This window comes from Danio rerio, chromosome 9 (genome assembly GCF_052040795.2).
Source record: "Danio rerio strain M-AB ecotype USA chromosome 9, GRCz13ab, whole genome shotgun sequence".
In the NCBI taxonomy this organism is placed as follows: Eukaryota; Metazoa; Chordata; class Actinopteri; order Cypriniformes; family Danionidae; genus Danio; species Danio rerio.
In genome coordinates, this window is record NC_141029.1 from 15,172,899 (window position 1) to 15,200,000 (window position 27,102).

Genomic DNA, 27,102 nt, shown 5'->3' on the forward strand with positions numbered 1-27,102 from the left:
CAGATTAGGGTGACAGTTCTTCTTCCAGCAGGACAGTTTCCCAAAGCACACTGCCAAAATATCAATGGAGTGGCTTCACAACAACGCGGCGAATGTCCTTGAGTGGCCAAGCCAGAGCCCAGACCTAAATCCTGTTGAACATCTTTGGGGAGATCTAAAAATGGCTAAACGCCGTCACTTCCCATCCAACCTGATAGAGTTTGAGAGGTACTGCAAAGAAGAATTGGCAAAAATTCCCAAAGACATGTGTGCCAAGCTTGTGGCATCATATTCAAAAAGACTTCATGTGTCATGAAAACAACCTATTGAAGGTTTGATGACGTGTTACCATCTTTATTATTAATATGGATTATAAATGCATAATAAATCTAATGTGTTTATGTTATGTTTATGTCTTTTTATGTTTATTACTAAATAAGAAAATTAGTTTGATCAATTTATATAGATTATTATAAGATATAATAAATAATGAGATGGGTGTTTTGAGCTGAAACTTTACAGACACATTCTGATAAGTCAAAATACATATCTTAAGTCGGTAAAAAAGGTGCCCTTTAATGCTTTGGATATTTTATATTTAGCCTATTATTAGCAAACTGATTTTCTTGAAGTGAAAATAGAGCTGCATTTTCAGTACTGCTTATTTATAAAAATCTAGATATGAATTGAGGAAGAGTGGCTTACTTGCTGAACAATGGCATAAAACGAGGTGAAAGATTAGTTTTTTTTTTAGTTCCTCTCTCCTTTTTGTGATTCCTAATAGTAAAGTCATTTGGTGCCGCTGGTGGTCTGAAATGGAACACCTTCCACCAAATGCCATTACATACCCTAATGTGTCTTTCTCTCCCAGCATTCCTCTTCAACGAGAGCTCTAATTAATCCTGAGCAGATAATGTGGTGTGCGGCCTTTGTAATTATCACATGAAACTCTTCATTCTCCAATAGCCCGAATTTCATCTGAAATTTAGAAATTGGACCGTAATCACAGATGCATATCACCTCTTCATCTTAATTGATAATTACTGCTGTGTTAATTTGCAGCCATCTATTATCACACGTGCAGGTAGACTTTTTATCAGGGGGTGCTGGGAGATTAAAAAAAAAGCTGAATTTTACCGGAGGATTTGGTGATTCTCCACAGATACGCAGCTAGATGTGTGTTTCAAATGCATATTTATTGAAAATGTGTTATATAAAAGACAACATTTTTGTACATGGTGTTAATGTGATATGTGCACAGATCATTCTGTTTGGTAAAACGTTATATTTGACACGATTATCGCTTATTACGATCAATAATACTTTTATTTATCATGTTACCTGAACTCTGAATGCAGAGAGAGTCTTCAGTACCAAAATACATGAAAAAACCATTAAACATAAATGGAATGATACACATATATAGAATGATTTTTAAAATAAACCCCATTTTTTGAAAGAGGACACATTCATGCACTAGGTGTAGTTTCAGGTGGGATCATTCATTGTAAGCCCAGGAAGACGTGTGGTTCTCATCCTTCCTCTGTGTCAGAGGTGCTTTAGACTCTCCTTTCCTTTTCCTGAAAAACAACCCCTTATTCTTCATCTTCCTCTGTTTATACTACTTCACATATGGGCAGTTATCATGGTTTGTGCATTTTTTTTTTTTTAAAGAATATAATCTTAAGATTTGTTGCAATGCATCTATGTGCTAGAAACAAAAATACTGTAAGAGTAGCATGTTCATTTACATATTGTTCAATGAGTTAATGTTCTACCGTTATACAAATTCAAAACTAAGCGTAAATTTGAGTTCTTCTAATTAAAATGTGGGTATCACTTTATTTTGATGGTCTCTTTAGCATATTTTGTTGAATTAAGTTACATTGTATCTACATGCCAATTAATACTCAATAAATTATAAGTAGACTTTTGTGGTTGGGGTTAGTGCAAGATGACATGTACCTGCAAAGTTTCTTATAATCAGTTAAATGTCTTTTAATGGAGCAGTATCATTAAGCAGACAGTCTAATAATACTCAATGAGAAGTAATTGGCATGTAGTTTTTGTCAACAAAATGTGCACTAGGTACCAAAATAAAGTCTTAACAAAATTTGATGTTAATTTACTCACCTTTACACACTTTTCTTCAGTGTACTATTAAAGAATAGTTTTAAGCTGAAACTGTGATACTTTGTGATTTATAAAATGCAAGATAATGGCTACCAGCATTTTAAAACACAAATAACATTTCAAGTAAAACTAACTTAATAAATGAATAAACTAAATGAAGTGGCTCTTAATGATACCTTGAAATGTTATGAAGCGAAAAAAACTAATCCACATTTTTCTTTAAACAACATAACAAACTCTAATCCACAGCAACTCAATTTCCTACTGTTTCAAATACATGAACGCACTATAGAACTGTTTGCTGAGGTTGTGGATTAAAGCTAATGATGTTATAAATAATGTAAGGTTTCTCTTCATAAGATGTCAAAGTATTGTCAGAACTCGTGTAACAAATTAGTTTTGCCTGTATGTGTGTTTTGACTCTCGAAGAGCTGGTGGTTTGCCTTCATGAGTCACTAAGAATCATAGTTTCAACATTGTACAACATTCTAAATAATTCACCTATATCTTTAAGGGCCAGCTCATCCAAAAATGAAAATTGTGTCATCATTGACTTACAGTTTACTTGTACTCTATGTCTTTCTTCTGTTGAACTCAAAATACTATATTTTGAACAAAGCTAAAAAGCTATAACTATAAAATTTCATAGTATTTGTGTCTCCTACTATATAAGTCAATGGATTTAGGTTTTCAGTTTTCTTCAAAATATTAAGAAAGAACCACATAAGGATGAGCATTAACACTTTACAATAATAGTACATGAATAATAATGTATTAATATATAAACTAAACATTACTTAATTATGAATAATGATGAGTTGATGTATGCGCTAATCAAGAACTAAATTTAACTACAAAATGAGTCACAAGAGGTCATGAGTAAATAATGCTACCTTCATTACTTGTTAGTGCATATTGTTAATTAATGTGTTAAGCTTAATGTGTTAAAGATTAAGCTAAATATAACCAACATGAACTCATAAGCTGTTAATGTATCATTACGTCATGACTTTACTTGAGGGGCACATCACCATTAACTCATCCTTAACTACTCATGAACTTCTGTGTTTAATCTGTTCATGTTGATGCTGACAGAACACTTTTCTATTGTTATTCAGTGTAAACGCACCAGTTGGACGGGAATGAGTTCATGAGTAGTTAGGAATGGGTTAATGATGATGTGCCCCTCCAAGTAAAGTCATGATATAATAATATATTAGCATATCATGAATTCATGATGGTTAAATTAAGCTTAAACTAATGTGGTATTTAATCAATTAAATCACAAACAATCGTGTACTAACAATTAGTTAAGGTAGCCGTTATTCACTCATGAAGTGAATCATGCTGTCGTTAACGATAGTTAATGATTAGCTCATGCATTAACATAATTAGTTTATAGTAAAATAATGCTTAGTTTACATATTAACACATCATTATTCATGTACTGTTATTGTAAAGTGTTATAGGATGAGCAACTAATGAGTAAAATTTCAATTGTAGATGAACTATCTTTTTAAAATGGTTTGAGAGTGAGTAAATTACCAGCAAAAAACGTTCATTGTTAAGTGATCTATCCCTTTAAAGATTTATACACAACCAGACACACATTAGTACACGTTTGACAGTTTGAAATAACAGATGTAATGATTGTGCCGATAAAAGTGATTCTGGAATGGGTTTATATCTGCCAATCATCTGAGAGCCAACATTCATCCTACACAGACACAAGAACATATGGAGGGACCGTCTGAGTTACATATGAATGAAAGCTGCGTCAAAACCCTAAGACGCAGCTTTGGCTATTAAGGAAAAACTGTTAGTAAAAGCATGTAAACACCTGTAGATAATGGTGGCTGTGTTTGGTGTTTGTTCCAGAAACTTCGTACACACAGTGGAAAAGGAATGATTGTGTTAAACAGCTGCCGTCATGGGACTCTTCTGTCTTGGGTCGGAGTGCCGTTGGTCTCCGTAAGCATAGCGCTCTGGGCTGGTGTTTCGGTAGCCGCCGCGGCTCATGGTGTCAAATCGAGGGCCTCTGATGGGTATGGTGGGAGATGGGGGGACATCCTGTCGAAGTGGGCCTCTCTGCTGTGGAAGAGGGTGGTAGAAGCCGGCGTCGCCTTGACGAGGATCCAACGGGCGAGGGTAGGCCTCTCTGGGAGGAGGAGGGTAGCCGGGGTGGTAACCTGACTGGGGGTTTGGGTATTGTGCTGGTTCTCTGTGTGCTGACCACTGCTGCACAGGATACTCATTAGGGTCAGCTGGTGCTCTTCTGCAAGAGAGTGAAAGTGAAGGAAATATAGTTAGGGGAAGGAAGGAGATGGTAACACTGGTCAACTGTTCTAACAACCCATTTATTTTCACTGCCCAATTATTAGTTTTCAGTCACATGACCAGTGCGGAGGCTGGCGGACAAATAAACAATGGGTCATTATGGCATCTATACTGGGATTTCCATTTGAAACGCAGCACAAACCGGTCATTTTCCTTCAGTTTCAAGCTACAAATATTTGGATCACATATCAACAAAGGGTTAAAGTCAAGTTTGCTATGAGTTGACTACAATACTTTTAATTTTTATTTCGATACTGGTGCTAAATCAATACTTTTAAGACAGCACCGGTGCCGAAACGGTCCGTGAATTAATACTTTTGGAGGCTAATGCGCACAGCACCGAACTGACCGTGAAAGCAGAGGGACAGAGTGCCCGAGAGAGCGAATGCACGTGACACCTAGAGCGCGCAGAGAGAGACCTCAGTCATATCTCCGCAGTCAGCCACTGATGGCTGATCTCGCTTCTCTGTGGCATTTTGACATAAACATGCCTGTCTAAATTTAGGGGGGCCAGAGGAGGGTCCAAGCTTGTTGACACGGCATCTGCTTCATGTAGCTGTGTCAGAATCATTGCTTGTAAAATACGCTTTAGAATGGTTATTTGATGAACGCAATCATGGGTGTTAATCTGAAGGGAGTCGCACTCGCTCACCGAATGCAATGTACTATGTGCGTTGTGTGCGTCCGTTCCCTAAGCAACAAGAACAAACGCCTGACATCGCCTGTCTGTACTCCTCAAAGTTGTTTAGAAATAAATGTTTAGAGATGGTGTGACAACGCTTACCTATGTGTGCCTTTGATGCACCCCTTGATGCTTCCTTTGTCCTTATCACAGCACCAGTGGCATCGAAATTAGGCACCGAAATTCATTTGCTGATTTGATCCGGTACATACCGGTTTCGGTACCCAACCCTACTTTTAATCAAGGCAGAGCAATTCATCGAAAATTAATCGGGATAAAAAAGTTAAATAGTGTCACACAAATTAGTGTCTCTAAATTTCTATACATTCATACATCCTCAATGCCAGATTGCAGTAAAATAATGTAAATTGAATTTTGCAGCATGAAACATGATTCATTAAGTTGTTTTTTGTATTATTAAGTGTTTATTTTTTACTATTAAGTACTTTATTCATGTTTTTAAAAGCGCAAAAACATTTTCCACGCAATCCCCACCAATGTCAAGAGCGAGTCTACGGCCTTGATTCATTCACTTCTGCAATTTATACTTTAAATTTCCATTTGAATTGATACTTTAAAATATGCTTTTTATAGATGGGTCATGGATCAATGATCCTAACATTCGACACAAATCCATAAATTTCTCCTATCAGGTTGTTCTTTTTCTGAAGGAATTCTGCACAACCCGGGCATGTTCTATGTTTAGTTAATAATAATAATAATAATATTATTATTATTATTATTATTATTATTACTATTAATAATAATAATAATAATAATAATAATAATAATAATAAATAAATCATATTATTATTTTATTATTAAAAATGTATTTGTATAGCACTTTTCAATAGACCTTACATATGCATGTACATGCACATACTGTACATGCATACATACTCTTACACAATATATACATAAAATGCCTACACTTCACATACTGTTTCATTTATATGCAATTTTAAAAATGTGCCTCTTAACACGCTTTTTAAAAACATGAAAGTTGGGGGATAATTTCACTTTATTCGGGACACAATTCCACATTTTTGGAGCATAGTGCTTTATCTTATTGCACAACAATTATCTGCTTTTGTTTGGCAGTCAGCAGAAGATAATGTTTTGGCCACCAGGGGTGTTCCCGTGATGGTGTGACGACAGGTTAAACCTATCGACTGGAATTTTATTTTGCTTGTTTTCATATCTTATCTGTGTTTCTATTTTTATATTTTTTTCAGTCTCCCCTTTTGTATCTGTTGTTTTTTATGATGTTGTAACTTGAAACATGTTAAGTATACATTTAGCAGGATCAAAGATTTGAGCAACAAAAGAAAAATAAAAAAAAAAGCTGTCAAACCTGCATCTTCAAAAACAAGACTGTGGTTTACATAAACAGACATGATTGGTGTCTAAAGATATATTTCTTCACATTGCTATACTTTATAAACTAAAGTAAAGTACAGTTTTAAGTATTGATAATTTTATTTAGCATGAATGAAACATCAGAGTACAAAGTGAGACAAAAAAAATCCAAATTAGGTTTAACAGAGCAAGAAAATTTGCACAGTATTTTTGGTAATATTTTTTCTTCTGGAGAAAGTCTTATTAGTTACCCTTCGGCTAGTATAAAGGCAGTTTTTAATTTTTTACAAACCATTTTAGGGTCAAAATTATTAGCTCCTTAAAGCATTTTTTTCCCCGACTGTCTACAGAACAAACCATCATTATACAATAACTTACCTAAATATCCTAACCTGCCTAGTTCGCTTACCTAACTAGTTAAGCCTTTAAATGTCACTTTAAGCTGTATAGAAGTGTCTTGAAAAATATCTAGTAAAATATTATTTACTGCCATCTTGGCAAAGATAAAATAAATCAGTTATTAGAAATGAGTTATTAAAACTATTATGTTTAGAAATGTGTTGAAAAAATCTTCTCTCCGTTAAACAGAAATATGGGGAAAAAATAAACAGAGGCTTAATAATTCAGGTGTCGGGGAATAATTCTAACATCAACTGTATATAAACTTAGTTAACCAATTTTCATCAAGCACAAATGAAACTAAAACAAAATGTAAATAAAAACTATATAGGCCAAAAAAAAAAACATTACTACAAATTAAAAAGAAACAAACTAAACAAATCAAAATAAAATAAAATGATTTCTAAATGACTGACTTTCTAATTTAAGTTAAACACTGGTATTGTGTTAATAAACATGAATCCAAACATGTCTGAAAACATGGCAATGTCTTGGCTATTTTATATTTGATATTTTATTTATAAATGACAATTCATACTACTACTACTACTACTACACCTACTACTACTACTAAAATAATAATAATAATAATAATTATAATAATAATAATAATAATAATAATAACAACATAAACATAACAAAAAAAATCTAAATCCAAAGGACGTCATTTTTCCATAATTACAATATATGTACCGTATGTATATGTAGTAGAAGTGTACATATAAAACACATCACTCAAAGTTTGCGGTACACATTTTTTGGGATTATATTTAATGTTAGCTTAGTAACATGCTAGCGTATCACGTGCATCTCCCAAGCTAGTCTTCCATGCTTCTCTGAAGAGCACTATTTGCATTAAGCAAGGGATCATTATCAAGCTGCTACCTATGAAGAGTGCTTCAAAAGTCACTTGAAATTCTCTTTCATGCTACTCATGTAGGCAGCAGAAAAGCAGTCAGCTTATAGAGTGAAAATGACAGACCACGCCACAAAAATATGAATACAAAGATATTTGTAGAAGACAGTTGCCAATGACTTCATTCATTCATCCATCCATCCATCCATCCATCCATCCATCCATCCATCCATTTTTCTTCGGCTTAGTCACTTTATTCATCAGGAACCCAGCCTTTTTGCTTTGAGGCAACAGTTCTAACCACTAAGCCACCTTGCCACACTCACTGACTTTCATAGTAGGAATAAAAATACTCAGAAAGTTAAAATGTTTCTATCATTCTTCAAAATATCTCAAGTTGTGTTTAACAGAAAGAAAAAAAAACCCTCAAACAGGTTTAGATCAAATGATGACACTATTTAATTTTTTAGGTGAACTGTCACTTTAAGGAGCTGGTCTAAGTTATACACTAGCTTAAAGGGTCACGAAACACCAAAACACATTTTTTGAGCTGTTGACAGTCGTATATGTGTCCCACACTGCTAAAAACACTATTAGGACACCTATATTTCACTAAAAAGTGTAAATTGGTTGTTTTTGCGTTATTTCAAGCAAATTCGTACTTCCTGTTTGAAACGAATTTTTGAAGCTGCGTCACGGTCATGACATAATAGCGTTGTATTCCAGCGTGCAGACTGGGCGTCTGTGCCAGAGTGTGCCTTATTACGTCTTACAGTGTGATGCATTAATGCATGAGTAAGGGTTGGTTCAAACCAATCAGCGCGCTCTATTGTGCAACTTCATTAATATTCATTAGTGTCACCGTCTTTACACCACAGAGACGCCACGTTGTGTTGGCAAAACAAGCGTGAAGTGTTGCTTTTACAGTTTGCTGCCATTAAGTTTCGTTTTCATTTTCTCTCTGTGAGAGCTTATCTGGATCACGTGTGGATTACAGTGTACGCGACGCTCGACAACAATAACTTACGTGTCTAAGGAGGATTATTGTTTACCTGAGAGCTGTTCTCATCTGCAAACGCTAAAATCCGGATTCCGGATGTAGTCTTCTCTTCATAAAGACGCGGCTCTAGTTGCTGGTGATTGTCCTGTCTCTACAGATTTGGTAAGTGAGTGACCAGTGCTCTTTGTATATTCAGTTTGTTCGTATCAAATAAGTTAACTATTGCATTGAGTGCAAACATGTTAGCACCGCATTTTGTGACCGGAATAACACACGCGGCTTTCGGACGCTACCTGCCGTGTGCATCTAAGTTTCCGGGAAATGCTGAGTTTTTTTTCTGTCATTCGCCGTGCGGTATCAAACATTGCATGAAAAATACACGCATAGAGCAGACCTTCGAATCAAATATCTCATTTGTCGCGAGGGGCATGAATGAATTCCCTGAATGAAAGAGCCAAACTGCAGTTAAAGTCCAACATTTAATAATTTGGCAAATAATTCGACTACAGATGTCCATGTAGGTTAAACACCATCCCTTTCTCCTGTGTATTTTGACTGAAACTCGCGCGTGCCCAAATAGACACTCCCACACCCTCCCACTTTAGTTTCTCCGACACTCCCCCCTAAACAGAGCTGGACACCCCCACTTTTCTGACTTTTTCCAAAGAAGAGGTGTGAAAACACCCTGCTGAAACGAGGGGGTTTCATGGCCCTTTAAATGCAGCAGGGAAAAGAAGCCTGAGGGTGAACTGATAATGTAATACAGTAACACTTAATCCAGCCGGTGGCATTTTGAGGAGGTTGAGAATGGAGAGAGCGAGTGAGTCTGGTATCCTGATCCTGTGTTACATGTGCTGAGGCAAGCGTGACACATCAAGCACCTGCAACATAAACATTTGAACACGTCTCCGGCACATACAGACAGTTGCGGGACAGGACTGACATGCTCTCGGGTCTCTGGAGAGGCAGACAGTTGGTCGTCTCCGGTTTCCTCACACTGGCTGATTAGGGATTAATCTCTGCTGTAAGGAGAGACACAGCGTGGTAATTCAGCATGGATCGTCTTTCATTGCACAATTCACATTTTTTTCCGGCTCCTGCACTGCTGCATTCTCAATGCAGACTTTTAGAGGCTTTAGCTGCCAGTTTCATTACACCTTCACTAAAATACAGCCAGACAGAAAACGAGAGCAAAGACAGAAGCAGACGATGGTGCAGGATCCTGCATTATAAATGTCTTTCCAGTCATCCAAGGAAAAAAAAAAACCCAAATGACATAGCATAGTCAAAATTATTAGCCCTCCTGATGAATTTAAATGCTTTTAAAGTAAATACTTTCACCCAAGTTCTGTTAAACAGAAAGAAGATCATATTTATTAAAAATTTACAAAAAATGTATAATATAATATAATATAATATAATATAATATAATATAATATAATATAATATAATATAATATAATATGCCTTGTTGATGCCAGAGGAGATTGGCCAGACTGATTCCAGTTGATAGAAAGGCAACAGTAACTCATTTGACTCATTACCACTCATTAACCACATTAACCACTCATTACCGCTGAGGTATGCTGAAGAGCATCTCTGAACGCACAACATGTCCAACCTTAAGGCAGATGGGCTACAGCAAAAGAAGACCACACTGGGTGCCATTTCTATCAGATAAGAACAGGAAACTTAGGCTACAATTCGCACAGGCTCATCCAAAATTGCAGATTGCAAAAAAAATGTTGCCTGGTTGATGAGTCTCAATTTCTGCTGCGACATTCAGATAGTAGGGTCAGAATTTGACATCAACAACATAAAAAGCATGGACAACAATGACAAGGTTAATGATCCACTTCAAATGTTGACTACTGTATGTATGTGTGTGTGTGTGTGTGTGTGTGTATATATATATATATATATATATATATATATATATATATATATATATATATATATATACAGTTGAAGTCAGAATTATTATCCCCCTTTTGATTTATTTATTTTTTTTAAATTTTTTTTATATTTCCCAAACGATGTTTAACAGGACAAGGAAATTTTCAGAGTATGTCTGATAATATGTTTTCTTCTGGAGAAAGTCTGATTTGTTTTATTTCAGCTAGAATAAAAGCAGTTTTACATTTTTTTAAAAACAATTTTGGGACAAAATTATTTGCCCCTTTAAACTATTTTTTATCTCAAAAGTCTACAGAACAAACCATCATTATACAATAACTTGTCTAATTACCCTAACCTGCCTAGTTCACCTTATTAGCCTAGTTAAGCCTTTAAATGTCACTTTAAACTGTACGAAGTGTCTTGAAAAATATCAAGTAAAATATTATTTACTGTCATCATGACAAAGATAAAATAAATCAATTATTAGAAATAGGTTTCTAAAACTATTATGCTTAGAAATGTGCTGAAACAATCTTCCCTCCATTAAACAGAAATTGGGGAAAAAAATAAACAGGGGCGCTAATAAGTCGGGGGGGCTAATAATTCTGACTTTATACTTTTTTATCTTCATCTTTTATAAATATATATCAATACATATGAATATGAATAACTTATTGTAAACATTTTTTGTAACAATATACAATTCATGGGTTAGCTGCCACTTTCAGCAAGGATAACTAAAATGATAAAAAAAGAAATTGATTAACTAAATCAATGAATTAATCTATATTTATAAATAAAATGAAATAAAAGTACTTTAAAAGTACAATTTAAATAGTAGTGTACTATTCTATTTTTTCACATAAAATTATACTTATAAAATATACAGTTATATGATCAGTACTATCCACTGCTTTTGCTCGACAGCCCAACCAGCTTTCTTCCTTATTTTTTTTTTTTTTTTTTGATGAACAAATAAAAAAAGACAAAAGAACACTTTTAATTGATTTCTTCAGTAACATTATAAACTAGTTTACAGTCACCTTTATTCAGCAAGAACGCATTATATGTAATGATCCGCAGGATCGAGCGCTGTTGCTGGACTGCAGAATCAGCTGTCTCTCCTCCTCTTCATTCCTGTCATACCCCAGGCCGGTGTCAGTGACACCCTTGGCATGCCACATGTTTTAAGGAGCCCAGATCGTTGTGTTTGACTTTCCAGACCGTCCCCATTAACTTATTTACGTGTACGACGTGTCTGTGAACAAGCCTCCCATCTGACAGCTCTCGACAGTATCAATTAGCTGCTTCAGCCTGTGTATGCGTTTCACACGTATCGCATTACTGGAGCTGAATGTGGAAAATATCAGTGTAATGCCCTCTACACTCTTAAAATAAAGGTTTTTATTGGCATTGACGATTACATAGAATCTTCACATACCACTTAGAATGTCTTTGTACTATGAAAAGAATGGGTTTCTTTAAGGCAAGACCTTGAAACCAAAAACAATGTAGTCAAAATGTAAAGGCATACTAAGTTACAACTTACAGACTACTAAATAGTTTGGTCTTGTGTCATTGGACTCTATTTAAACAGAACTTTATTCTAATACACGTCAACCAAACATTAACAACAGCCTTTGTCCATGTATAACAGTAGAAAAGAGATGACAGCGCGATTAGTTTACATTGATTAAGTTTCTTTCGACAAGCTGTTAGAGCCCTCAACTCCAATCATCTTACACCCCTCTGAAATATTATCCACAATCCCAGCTCCCAAAACCAAGACCCCCTATCCTCTCCACCACACCACACCACACCACACCACAACAAAACCCCAAAATATTATGCAATTCCGCTGCGATATGCTGGATAAGTTGGTGGTTCATTTCTCTGTGGCGACCCCTTATTAATAAAAGAACTAAGCCGAAAAGAAAACGAATTAATGAATTAATTATAAGTTTTTAAAATGTTATCTACTTTAAAATTCTAAATTCTTGAATTCTAAAATTCTTGTTGAATATTTTCTTGTTTCAAAATTCACATCATTTGTAGAATGAACTGTTGTACGCATACAATCAGGCAATCTAAGTTTGAATACATACAACTGTAAAAACCTTCAGAATACATATATGAATATTACACTGATGAATTGGAGATTTATGGCTCAAGGCAATAATAAAATGTTATTAAAATATTTAAAAAAATATGTATCATAACAGAAATCGATCCCACTTTATATTAAATGGCCTTAACTGATATGTACTTACACAGCAACTAATAGTTCACTACAATGTACTTATTGTGTAAATACATGTATTTACTGTGTACTTATGCTTGATTAAATACATGTATGTATTTACATCTGTAATTAACTTTTGTAATTACATTTGTAAATACACTGTTGACCATACCTTACACCTTAACCCACCCTTAAACCTACCCATGCTACCAAACCTGTCCCTAACCCAACCTCTATCCCAATTCAAAAGCACCACAAGTGTTCTCAAATACATTATAAACACAGTAAGTACATTGTATTTATTTTCTGATGTAAGTACATAGTAGTTAAGGACACTTAATATAAAATGGGACCCAGAAATCTACTGTATCCACTGACACAAATTAATAGGGCAACAAAAGAAACCTTTAGAAGTGTTCTTCTTGGACTTTTGTGCTAGAAATGTATTGTAGGCAAATTATGTACAGATATACACACCTGTAAAAACTTTCAGGGTACATATGAATTCATTCATTCATTTTCCTTCAGCTTAGTCCCTTTATTCATTAGTGGTCATCACAGGGGAATAAACTGCCAACTTACCCACCATGTTTTTTACATTTTATATTTTCATATGTTTTGGGTAAACGTATGATACACACAATTTGAAAATGTGAGATCTACACTGAAAAACAAAAAATTCAAGCAGTACTTTGTTCAATCAATCAATCAATCAATCAATCAAAAAAAAAAAAAAAAAAAAATATATATATATATATATATATATATATATATATATATATATATATATTTCAGTTTAATAGTATTTGTTTTATTTTTTCAAGTGATATATTTTCAGTTCAAAACATATTAAATATAAATGTTTTTGATTAAGAGCTCAACTAAGAATTTTTTGTTTTGACCAATGTAAACGTTTAAGGTTACTCACACAAGCCACTGCATGCAAACAGAAACTCAATTCACCTTATTCTTTGTATGCAAGCGGGCACATTCATGGATAAGCAAACTTTGCTCTCTGCTGAAGACATCCATTAGCCTACATAATAAATTTTGTTTGTAAGTGCAAAGATTTGTTTCAAAACTATTTCTAAATTTAGTTCTAATTTCCAGCAAACTAATAAATGAACAGTAACAATGAAGAGTTATATCCAAATACCCATGCTATGCCCCATATGATCCAAAACCTGACAGGTGGACAAATCTAAGCTTATTTTATTAAAACAAATATAAAAATGCATATAATAAATGATACTGCTAATAATAAAACATTATAGATAAGCAAATTAACTTGAATAAAACTGAAAAAAGCCCCTGGATATGAAAAAGGCAAGGATGTATTGTACTGGTTTTTATATTTATTTAGAAAATAAAATTTTTTTGTAACATTTTATCTTTTAATTCTTTTTCATTTGTCAAGATATTTGTGTATTACTGTACATCCTGCGTATTTTAAGCAATGTGTAAGCAAGGCGCTTTGCTTTCGGCGGGTCTTTTGAATAGTCTATTTTAAATCCTCTAAAAAGCAACGCTCAATGTGCCTTAACAAACCTCTTTTCTTGACTGGAACACCCATGAGTCCCCAAAGTGGTACAAATGGATTTGCTGTTTAAACAACGTGGCTGAAAATGGGAAAATAAAGGTTGTGTTGATCTGAAAATACCAACACGTTGTGGAATCACGTTTTGCACTTTATTGTGCTGGGTGTATGACAGGGTGGCCAGTCTTATTCACTTCCATTCACTTTTAGACGTTAAAAAGAGCTTGTTTTATATTATGTTATTCTGCTTTGTTTGTGTAATCATGCAAACACTTGTTTGTAGAGCAAGTAGTTTGACCGCGGTTTATTATTTCTAGTCATTTTGCCCATAGGCAACTGAATTGAAAGTCCTAAGACAATCGCAATAACGTCAATATGCTTTGTACTTTTATGGACATAAAAAATATTAAGGCAAATTATTTATTTTTCATTGGCTCAAGTGATCACATTTAGATGTAAATCCATTACCCTATTTTTATTTATTTTTTTAAATGGATGAATAGACATTTTATAGGATTTCTTTTTGATTAAAGCTATATCTTCTTGTTTAGAACAAAAAAAAAGAGTATTTAAATTTATTGACTTTTTTTTTTAACAAGACAAATATGCTTTGTACCAGGTTATTTAAAATTGTTCTCATGGAGGTAGAAAATATTGAGGTCACACTTTATTTTGATGGTCTGTTTGTTGAATTCAAGTTAAATTGCATCTACATGCCAACTAATTAAATTATATTACAAGACTGTTAGGTTAGGGTTAGTGTAAGTTGACATGTACTTGCTATGTTATTATAGTCTGTTAAAGACTAATGTCTGTTTAAGGAGCAGTATCAACAGATATTAAGCAGACAGTCTACTAATACTCAACTGAACCATCAAAATAAAGTGTTACCAATAATGTTTAAGGCATTTGTTTTCATTAAGTGATGCAACTTAGATGAGAACATTACCCTATTTTTTAATTGCATGAATTGAAACTTTTTTTCAGTGTACTGACACAAATTGATAGTGCAACAAAAGCAATGTTTACAAGTGTACTGTCGATGCTTTTTGACTGCAAAAAGGGCAAAAATAGCAAAATCTCAAAATTGATAGGTGCATGCAAAAAAAAAAAAAAAAAAAAAAAAAAAAAAAAATATATATATATATATATATATATATATATATATATATATATATATATATATATATATATATATATATATATATATATATATAATGCATAAGCTTTAAGTGCTTACCAAAAAATGAAAATTCTGCATTATTTACTCACCCTCATATGGTTCATAACCTTTGGGTTTTAAAGAAAGTTGGAAGCCTGTAACCTTTGACTTTAAAAGTGGTAAATGAAAATACTATAAAGGTCAATGTCTACCAGTTTTCAACATTCTTTAAAACTCATAAAGTTTAGGATCTTCATGAACGTGTGTGTGAGTGTGCAGACATTTTATTATGGGGGAACTGCCCCTTTAATAATGAAAATATTTGTTTTTCTTTATGTCATCACTGCAAAAACTGAAAGCTTTATTTCTAAGTGTTCTTTCACTGTGGTCTCGCTCCTCATTAAGGAAGGGTTTCCTGAGGACCTTTAGGGCAAGAAAACAGGCATTCCAAAAATCATCAGCATCCTCTTAATCTCTCTGACCACCCATTCAGCAGGACAAACGGGCGTCTGGGTGCATGCGCTCTCCCTCCCTCTGTACTCGCCGGGACGTCACAGTCTCAGATAAGCAATGTGTGTGTGTGTGTGTGTGTGTGTGTGTGTGTTTTTTTGCAAAGTGAAGGCCAAAATCATCATTACTGCTGGAGATTATCAGGTTTAGCTCATGCGGTTGCTGCCTGCACCTGGTTCTGCCAGCTCAAGCCCAGAACATTAACAATTAATTCATTGCTGTTCTCAAACCTGCGCCCTATAGCTATCAAATCAGTTATATTTCTTTTTCCAAATTCAGTTTTATTTTTATCACCAGTTTATTTTTAATTTTCCAGGATACATAGGTAGTCAAGCACATGCCCAAATAATTAAAAAAAATTAAAGTTTAATCCTTTTATTTTTAAAAAATATATTGTTTAAACTAAAGGGAACACTTGGAGTTACATTGTGTTGTTAAAGGTGCTATAAGTTTTTGACTCTTTTAAAGCATGAAAATACCATAATATGTTTGCAGATATTTAAAAAAAACAAACATGCCAAGGGAGCATACTTGTTTATCTGAAAAACAATGATGAAGTCAGATATTCTGCTTTGAAAATGCCAGTTATGTGCCGGAATGGCTGTCTTTGTTTTGGTTCTTTGGTCCAGCCCACTGCCAGTTTAGCCAATTATATGCCAATTAGTTGCCTTGGTGAAAAACAGCATATTTTATTCATTCAGTCAGAAAGGCTCTTAAAGTGTGCATTCTCAACCAAAATGTGACTTCCAGTGGACAGTAGCAGACTCTGAAATGAGACGCAGATTCAGAGCTCCACATGAGGTGGTTATTAATAAGCAAATAATATAAATATTAAAAACGTAAATATTAGGTAAGTAGTTTAAATTTTAACCCCTTGTCCTAACAATGTGCTATGTGATGAGATACGAAGTTTTAAGCAATTGGGTTGTTTGCACCAGACAAAACACGACAGAAATTTAAATACAACCGTTCAGAAGCACAGAATAGTGCCACGAAATATTAAGGTTTTATTATAGTTGATACATATTAAACCTCTTTAACATTATTAAATGTTGATGCTGACACCACTTATATGTGTTGGTTTACACTGAGTCACAGTTTTAAAGTTTAATTTCAAATGGTTTATTTTATTTTCAAGATCTGAGGTAAGCTATCTACTGCTGCTTTCAGGATCATGGTAATACATGTCATGTAAAATGGCTCACATTGTTAGCATTCAACACTGAAAAAAAGCACATGAGGTGTACCTGAGGTGAACATTGTCCGTTTGTTCCGTTTTTCAGCTTCAAGAAATACAAGTAGTTTCTAAAATATACATTATACATCTAAAATATACAGGTGTTGTTTAGGATAAAAAGTCTTTTTAATATGGAAAATATTTATTTTATCGCATTCCGTTGCTTTCATATAGAAAGTTTAAATCAGCCTTTAGGCTCAATAGTCTGGCAAACTCCTGTTGATGTCGTCAAATTCCTAGCTCAACTACTGGGTGTTAAACTTACATACTGCATCCTTAAGTGTTCCCTTTTTTTTCCTTTTGAGCAGTGTATATTGTGACATTATATATATATATGTATATATATATATATATATATATATATATATATATATATATATATATATATATATATTTTTTTTTTTTTTTTTTATGGTCAGTTAAATGACTAAAGAGCAGTATCAACAGATATTAAGCAGACAGTCTACTAATACTCAAATGGACCATCAAAATAAAGTGTTACCAATAATGTTTAAGGCAAATAATTTTTTTTCAATGGGTCAAGTGCTAAAATTCAGATGTGAACATTACCCTAATTTTTTTATTGCATGAATAGAAGCTTTTTTCCAGTGTACTGACACAAATTGTTTCAACAAAAGTTTACAAGTGTACTGTAGATGCTTTTTGACTGTAAAAAGGGCAAAAAGCTCACCAAGGCTGCGTTTATTTAATAAAAAACACAGCACAAATTGTAAAATTGTGAAATGTTATTGCACTATAAAATAACTGTTCAAAAGTATTTTAGAGTTTATTTAATCATTTATTTTAAGTATTATTATAATGATGAATTTTCCGCTACATTAATCTTTAGTCACATCCTTCAGAAATTAGTTTAATATCAGTTATTATTCTTATAACTATTATTATTAATATTATAATTAATGTTGTTATTATTATTAATAGTAATAGCAATAAAATCAATTATGACTGGAGTAATCATTTCATTTGAGATTACACAGAATAAGTAATAAATAAATATTTAATAAATAAGTATTTAACAATTAAGCAAAATCTTTTTTTTTACATTTAATAAATACTGCCTTGATGAACAGAATAATTTTATTGAAATTATTACATAAAATTAATAATAAAAAAACTAACCCCAAACTTTTGACTGGTAGTGTATGTTTTTCTAAAATTAAAAATTAAAACCTGGTGTTTAATTTGATGGGCTGTGATGTACAACACTTTTTTCTCTCTACTAACTAAAATTTTGGTGCAGTGACTCTCAGATTCTCTCTGGAAATAAAGATTGTGTGTTCATATCCTCAAATATTGAGACCAGACGGCGTCATTTACTCACAAATGTATTTACAGTAAATAGAATACAGTATCCTTATTATTTGAGGTCTTAGTCTTTGTGGTATAATATTCACAGAAACTAGCCCACGACACAACTTGATTAAGTGTACAGGACCACTTTTAATTTATTCATACACAATGTAACATATTCTTTAACATTCCGTGCTAATTCTGTTTTTATGACCGGATTCCGTGATTCTGTCCGCTTTTCTGCATTGCGGAAATCACAGGGCCCTATATAGCCAACAGGCTAATGCAAAACACAAAGCCCTCATAGTTAGTGCTTTAATGTGTTGTTGATGTCCTGCAGTTTTGACGAGTCTACTGGGACGGTGGGACACAGGAGGCCTAGAGGGGTGAGGAATGTTCCACTGCAAATATGATCAACAGCTGGAGAAGCCAGAGGAAGCAACACGACTGGAAATCATTATTGGCACTTTTCATGAACAGGGTGCAAAACTGGCCTGAAACACTTCAGTTACTTTTGCGTTCTAAAAAAAAAGGTAAATAAAAAAGGGGTATTTTATCCTTGATAATGTATTGATCATTAGCCTCAGAAGGCTGAAAATGAATATTTACTTGAATATTTTTCTATAAATGAATAAATATATTTTAAAAATAGATAATACATTTGTAAACAAACAAAAAAAAAAGCAAAAAAATAAAAAATACAAATATAAAAAACAAAAACAAAAAAAACATATATACAGCTGTAGTCAGAATTTAACTATTATCCCCCCTGAATTATTAGCCCCCGGTTTATTTGTTTTTTTCCAATTTTTGTTTGATGGAAAGATTTTTTTTTCCAGACGTTTTTAAACATAATAGTTTTAATAACCCATTTCTAATAACTGATTTATTTTATTTTTGCTATGATGACAGTAAATAATATTTTACTAGATAATTTTCAAGACACCTAGAGGCTTAACTAGGTAAATTAGGGTAACTAGGCAGGTTAGGTTAATTAGGCAAGTTATTGTATAACGATGGTTTGTTTTGTAGACTATCGAAAAAAAAAAAAAAAAAAGAAAGCTTAAAGGGGCTAATAATTTTGACCTTAAATGGCTTTTCAACAACTAAAAACTGCTTTTATTCTCACCAAAATAAAAGAAATAAGAGTTTTTCCAGAGGAAAAAATATGATTAGACATACTGTGAAAATGTCCTTGCTCTGTTAAACTAAATTGGGCATATAATCAAATAATAAAAGAATAACATTAAATGGGTGCTAATAATTCTGACTTCAACTGTCTACATATTTTGCCTTTTTACCATTATTGTAATAGGACAGCAGTTAGACAGGAAGAAAGATTTGGGATAGACAGTGGGGTGGTGACAGCATACGGAAAGGTCTGTGAGCCAGGAACCGAATTCGGAATGCCTCAAATGATGCTGTGCTACATTGCAATTTGATATTTGAAAGGACAGTTTACACACAACTGAAAACTCTGTCATCTTTAACATATTTTTACTTGTTCCAAACTTGTCTGAATTTCTTTATTTTGTTGAACACAGCTAGAAACCTTTTACTATTGATGTCCATAGTATTTAGGTTTGCATGATGCTTTAAAACATCTTCTTTAGTCTTCAACAGAATAAAGAAATTTAAAGATCTGGAATCACTTGAGGGAGAGTAAAATAGTGAGTAAATTTTCTTTTTTTGTTTTTCAAACTATCCTTATACTATTCAATTAAAATAACAAGGAAAAGACCAGAATGACATTTTTAAAAGATATTTTAACATTGGGCACCAATATCATAATATATCAATAAATTTGCTTTTTTTCTTCACTTTTCAAGCCCTTGCATCTCCCCTAAAAAAGACATTGATTCTGGGAAACCAGGATGAGGAGGCATGTTATTTGGAACTGGCATGTAGTTTGAGAATCATGATGAAGATAAGAAGTTTAGAAACATTAGGCCAGTTCTTGTCTAAGTATCTCATTGCAGTGAATTCAGCATTTAGTCCGTGAAATCCTGATTTTTCAAACTAAATGTGCTACATTGGTATGTGGCCCACTGAGGCACATTTCCCTTCTGGTTTAAAGTCTCTGTGCAACAGCCTTTGGGGCTTGGTAGGGAATTACAAGACATTCCTGATGCGCAGCTATTTAAATGGTTTTGTGGGCTCAACAGCTGGGAGCAGCTGTTTAAGAAGCCATGACCCTTAGTGAGGGTAGACGGCATATTTGATAACTAGAAATGACTAAATATGAGGCTGAAGGACAGAAGTAGAGCCGTGTTGTGGAAGACAATAGAGACTAGTGATGTCTGTTAAAGACTAGTAATGTTCCTAGAGGGACTAGAGAGTGATGCACTCTGACAGACTAATGATGTCCTATGAGAAACTAGAGAGACTAGTGATGTCCAGTGAGAAGCTAGTGATGTCCTGCGAGGGATTAGAGAGAGACTAGTGATGTCCTGCGAGAGACAAGAGAGACTAGTGATGTCCTGTGAGAGATAAGCAATGTCCTGTGAGGGACTAGAGAGACTAGTGATGCCCTGTGAGAAACTAGTGATGTCCTTTGAGGGACTAGAGTGACCAGTGATGTCCTGTGAGAGACTAGCAGTGTCCTGTAAGGCACTAGAGACACTAGCAATGTCTTGTGATAAACTAGTGATGTTCTGTGAGAAACTAGCGATGTCCTGCGAGACACTAGCGATATCCTGTGAGGGACTAGAGAAACTAGTGATGTCCTGCAAGAGACTAGTGATGTCCTGTGAGCGACTAACAAGACTAGTGATGTGCTCTGAGTGACTAGAGATATCCTGTGAGAGATTAGGGAGACTAGCGATGTCCTGTGAGAAACTAGTGATGTCCTGTGAGGGACTAGAGAGACCAGTAATGTCCTGTGGGACACAAGTGATGTCCTGCGAGACACTAGCAATATCCTGTGAAGGACTAGAGAAACTACTGATGTCCTGCAAGTGACTAGCCATTTCCTGTGAGCAACTAACAAGACTAGTGATGTGCTGTGAGCGACTAGAGATATCCTGTGAGGGATTAGAGAGACTATCGATGTCCTGTGAGAGACTAGCAATGTCCTGTGAGGGACTAGAGAGACTAGCGATGTGTGAGAAACTACTGATGTCCTTTGAGGCGCTAGAGAGACTAGCGATGTCCTCAGAGAGACTAGTGATGTCCTCAGAGAGTAGTGATGTCCTTTTAAGTGCTAGAGAGACTAGCAATGTCCTGTGAGAGACTAGCAATATCCTGTGAAGGACTAGAGAAACTACTGATGTCCTGCAAGTGACTAGCGATTTCCTGTGAGGAACTAACAAGACTAGTGATGTGCTGTGAGCGACTAGAGATATCCTGTGAGGGATTAGAGAGACTATTGATGTCCTGTGAGAGACTAGCAATGTCCTGTGAGGGACTAGAGAGACTAGCGATGTGTGAGAAACTACTGATGTCCTTTGAGGCGCTAGAGAGACTAGCGATGTCCTCAGAGAGACTAGTGATGTCCTCAGAGAGTAGTGATGTCCTTTTAAGTGCTAGAGAGACTAGCAATGTCCTGTGAGAGACTAGCAATGTCATGTGAAGGACTAGAGAAACTACTGATGTCCTGCAAGTGACTAGAGATTTCCTGTGAGCAACTTACAAGACTAGTGATGTGCTGTGAGCGACTAGAGATATCCTGTGAGGGATTAGAGAGACTATCGATGTCCTGTGAGAGACTAGTAATGTCCTGTGAGGTACTAGAGAGACTAGCGATGTGTGAGAAACTACTGATGTCCTTTGAGGCGCTAGAGAGACTAGCGATGTCCTCAGAGAGACTAGTGATGTCCTCAGAGAGTAGTGATGTCCTTTTAAGTGCTAGAGAGACTAGCAATGTCCTGTGAGGGACTAGAGAAACAAGTGATCTTCTGTGAGGGACTAGAGAGACTAGTGATGTCTTTTGAGGTGCTAGAGAGACTAGTGATGTCCTGTGAGAGACTAGTTATGTCTTTGCGGCGCTAGAGACTAGCAATGTCCTGTGAGAAACTAGTAATGTCCTTTGAGAGGCTAGAGAGACTAGCGATGTCTTGTGAGAGACTAGGGATGTCATTTGAGGCGCTAGAAAGACTAGTGATCTCCTGTGAGAAACTAGTGATGTCCTTTGAGGCGCTAGAGAGACTAGTGATTTCCTGTGAAAGACTAGCAATGTCCTGTGAGGGACTAGAGAGAATAGTGATTTCCTGTGAGAGACTAGTGATGTTCTGTGAGGGACGAGAGAGACTAGTGATGTTCTGTAAGAAGCTAGTGAGGTCCTGTGTGGGACTAGAGGGACAAGTAATGTCCTGTGACAAACTAGTGATGTCCTGCAAGAGACTAACAATATCCTGTGATGGAATAGAGAGACTAGCTATGTCCTGTGAGTGATTAACAAGACTAGTGATGTGCTGTGAGAGACTAGGAATATCCTGTTAAGGGCTAGAGAGACTAGCAATGTCCTGTGGGAGACTAAAGGTGTCCTGTGAGGGAGTCAAAAGATTAGCCATGTCCTGTGAGCAACTAACGAGACTAGTTATGTGCTGTGAGAGACTATGGATATTCTGTGAGCGAATCGAGAGACTAGAGATGTCCCGTGAGAAACTAGTGATGTACTGTGAGGGACTAGAGCGACTACCAATGTCCTGTGAGAGACTAGCAATGTCCTGTGAGGGACTAGAGCTACCAGTGATGTCCTGCGAGAGACTAGCTTTATCCTGTTAGAGACTAGAGAGACTAGCAGTATCCTGTAAGGGACTAGAGAGACTAGTGATGTCCTGCAAGAGACTATCGATATCCTGTGAGGGACTAGAGAGATTAGTGATGTCCTGTGAGAGATTAGCGATATCCTGTGAGGGACTAGAGAGACTAGTGGTCTCCTGTGAGAGACTAGAGAGACTAGTGATATCCTGTGAGGGACTAGAGAAAATAGTGATATCCTGTGAGAGACTAGCGATATCCTGTGAGGGACTAGAGAGACTAGTGATGTCCTGTGAGAGACTAGTGGTCTCCTATGAGAGACTAGTGATATCCTGTGAGGAACTAGAGAAACTAGTGATCTTTTGAGAGACTTGCGATATCCTGTGAGGAACTAGAGAGACAAGTGATGTCCTGTGAGAAACTAGTGATGTCCTTTGAGAAACTGATCTGTGAGAGACTAGTGATGCGCTGTAAGTGACTGATGCCCTGTTAGTAGCTAGTGATGTCCTGTTAAAGACTAGTGAAGTTCTGTAAGAGACTAGGGATGTCCTGTTAAAGACTAGTGATGTTCTGTACGAGACTAGGGATGTCCTTTTAAATACTAGTGCTGTTTTGTTAGTGACTAGTGATGTTCTGTGAGGGACAAGGGAGACTAGTGATGATTTGTGAGGGACAACAAGTGATGTGCCTTGAGCAGCAAGTGATGTGCTGTGGCTGCAGATGTGCTGAAGTCGTTCAAACTGCTCTTCCTAGTAATGTTTGACTGCTGTACACTTTTTAAAAAGTAATTTTAGATGTACTATTTATTTATTAAGTACAATTATTGCTGTTCTCTAATTTTTATTGCTGTTTATGAAGGAATAAAAACAGATTCCTAAATGTGCCTTGGTTATTTGGCAAAATAAAATAAAACAAAAACCTGTTCTTTAGGAATAGTAGCCACACATAATATTGCTTCAATTCCGAATCATTTTGTTGGTTCTAACTATCATCTCCAGTCATCATAATTAAATGAATAATATTCATTCTGAAAAAAAAACATTCAGTGGGAAAAAGAAACACTGGAAAATGTAAAGAAAAAATATAGCATCCACTCTGATTAAGCCCCACAGAATAAAAGACAACTCATTAGACAAGGTACCACACACAGTACCTTCAAACATTTCAAGCTTTACAAAGCTACTGTATACATAATGATTATGGCACAGTTCTGTTTTGATAGCCACGTGGATAAACAGTGCAGACTAAATTAGCCCCCTGGGAGACTCCAGCAACGGATACAGCTTGAAAAAAAAGACAACAAGATGATCCTCCTTCACCGAATGAACTATGAAGGGTTTATTAAAAAATCTGCCTCTAGTTCTCCATCACACAGTCAGCAAATGCAGGCAAAATGACTTTCTGGAACTATTTTACCATTACTTTCAGACAGTGATGACAGCCATGTTACACATGGAGACATCTTCACTTTCCCAGGCTCTTCATATCAGCCAGATTCCGAAGCGAGGAAGAGACTGCTGTCTTCATTTAGGCTCCCTAACCACGTTAAGCACTTATGAAACTTGAGGTAACAAAGTTTTCCACCTAAAATGAGATTTCATTACCAAGTCAATGACTCTTTAACGACGGAGAAACCAAAACAGAAGAGCAATATAGGTAAAGTGAGAAATAATGCATGATAAACGCCTCTGTCGTCCACCACCACAACTGGGGAAAAACAGAAGGTGCCATCTGCTCGCTCCTCAGAACTTCATCCTGGAACATCAACTCCAGTGTCTGATTGGTGGATGTTGTCTGCTGAGCGTATGTTGTCTTGTTTTTGGTATTGTCACAGAGGACTGTCTTGTTCTTCTGCCTGTAACGTCCTTCGCTTGAGGAGGTTGGAGTTGAATGTCATTTTTGACACGTTTACACTCAAACCAGTATCATACGCCATGCTTCCAACTGATAATAACAGCAGTTTTTAGGGATCTTATTACAATTGGTCAGTTGCAATGCATTACTGGTTCCATCTAATATGAACATGCAATTAAATGTATCTCTTGTGACCTTTTGAGCTTGGATTTTGTCAAGACCTTTCTTTCTTATTTTGTCACACTCCACATTGCTTTTGCTGGAGCACTCAGTGTGATCCATGAGAACTATTGAATGATGGAATCCATGTTATGAAGCTAACTAGCAAGTGAATGAAAAGTATATAGATGGCAACTGCAATGGTAATTTAGTAAAATGCAGCAAAGAATTGTGTTTTGGGTCACATACAACAGGTTACATAAGAACTATTTTTTTCAACCGATGAATGGAGGTGGTAGCAGGTGGGTACATGAGTGTTTAAACTATGAAAGCAATCTGATCAAATGTCCTCTAGTGGACAAGCTTAAAACATTTTAGACCAAGTATACACGTTTAGTTAATTGAGCTAAAAATACACATTATACACATTTTGCTTGATTGGTTCACAAGGTCAGCAGCTGGCTCTCTGCAACTCTCACATGGTCACCCACTGAAGCTAAAGTCAGTACCTGGAAGGAAGACCACATGGGAAAGTTAGGTTGCTGCTGGAAGTGGTGTTAGTGAGACCAGCAGGGGACACTCAACCTGCGATCTGTGTGGTTCCTAACACCCCAGTATAGTAAAGGGGACTCTAAACTGCTCAGTGAGCGCTGTCTTTTGGATGAGACGTTAAACTGAGGTCCTGAATCTCTGTGGTCATTAAAAACCCAGGATGTCCTTTGAAAAAGAGTAAGGGTTTAACCCCGGCATCCTGGCCAAGTTTGCTCACTGTAGTGTTTCCTCTAGGATTTTTCCAGCGGTGGCGGCAGGTCTTTTACACAAATGTACCAACTACCTATGGCGTTATTTCAATGACAAATTGAGAATTGTCGTGAGAGCAGTATTACAAGTCGAGATGGCATTTACGTAATACGAGCATTTAAATTTTTATACTTGCGCACCGATTTCCTCTGTTCATGCACATACAGTAACTTCTTGCATGGCCTCGAATATACGCTGCTCAAGCACAGATTTTTTTTGCGGTCTCAAATAAACACCAATGAAGTGCAATTTAGTGCCTTTAAGTAAGGAGTATGTCTCCAATATTTATACGATTTGCTAGGAATATTTATGAATTTTTTTCCAATAGACCTACAGAGCAGCATTAATGCAACCTGAAGTAAAGTGAAAATGGCAATAAACTCCAGCAAGATAAAGTCACTGTATTCAGAGCCATAGACCTTTATCTTTTAATAAAATATATTTATTATCTTAACTGAAAGCTACATCGTGTTTGCTGTCTTCACGCACCTTTCAGTCAGTCTATTAGCACGTCACCTTTAAGGGTTAAACAAATAACGCACAGTTCTACTACGGTTACAGAAAAGTTTGCGCCGTTATAATTCACTTTTTAATGCATTTTTGTGCGATTATAACCCACTATTAAAAAACAACAACAACAATGACTGAATGTTTTGAATGAGAAGCTAAAATGTAGCCGTGGTGGGATGAATGTAGCGGAAACCATGCTATGGATTTACTGTGTGGTAGGGAAACATTACAGTTTAATCTAAAGCTAATCTTGGAGGGCTGGTGAAGACAGCCATGAGAATCATCAGGAAAAGGAAATATTAATCCTTACGATCTCTCTATGAGCAATCAGTTCAGGACAAAGCTATTAAAATATTAGCTGACCCCTCGCACAGTTTGTTTTGTGAGTACGAGTTACTGCCTTCTGGTCGACGATACAGGCTACCTGTGTGCAGA

The 27,102-nt window shown here is 35.6% G+C and overlaps 1 protein-coding gene across 4 annotated transcripts in view; it reads right to left on the reverse strand.

Moving 5' to 3' along the window:
• Window positions 1-1,156: 1,156 nt before the first annotated feature.
• The window catches only part of pard3bb (par-3 family cell polarity regulator beta b), a 702,275-nt gene continuing 676,329 nt past the window's right edge, over window positions 1,157-27,102 (reverse strand). For 3 of the 4 annotated variants that reach the window (XM_087267580.1, XM_087267579.1, XM_087267581.1), the window contains one exon: window positions 1,157-4,387. In XM_087267580.1, coding sequence (XP_087123706.1) covers window positions 4,027-4,387 — 361 coding nt within the window. In that variant the 3' untranslated portion in view covers window positions 1,157-4,026. The remainder of the gene's footprint in view (window positions 4,388-27,102) is intronic. The other variant, XR_015499247.1, reaches the window with a different exon arrangement.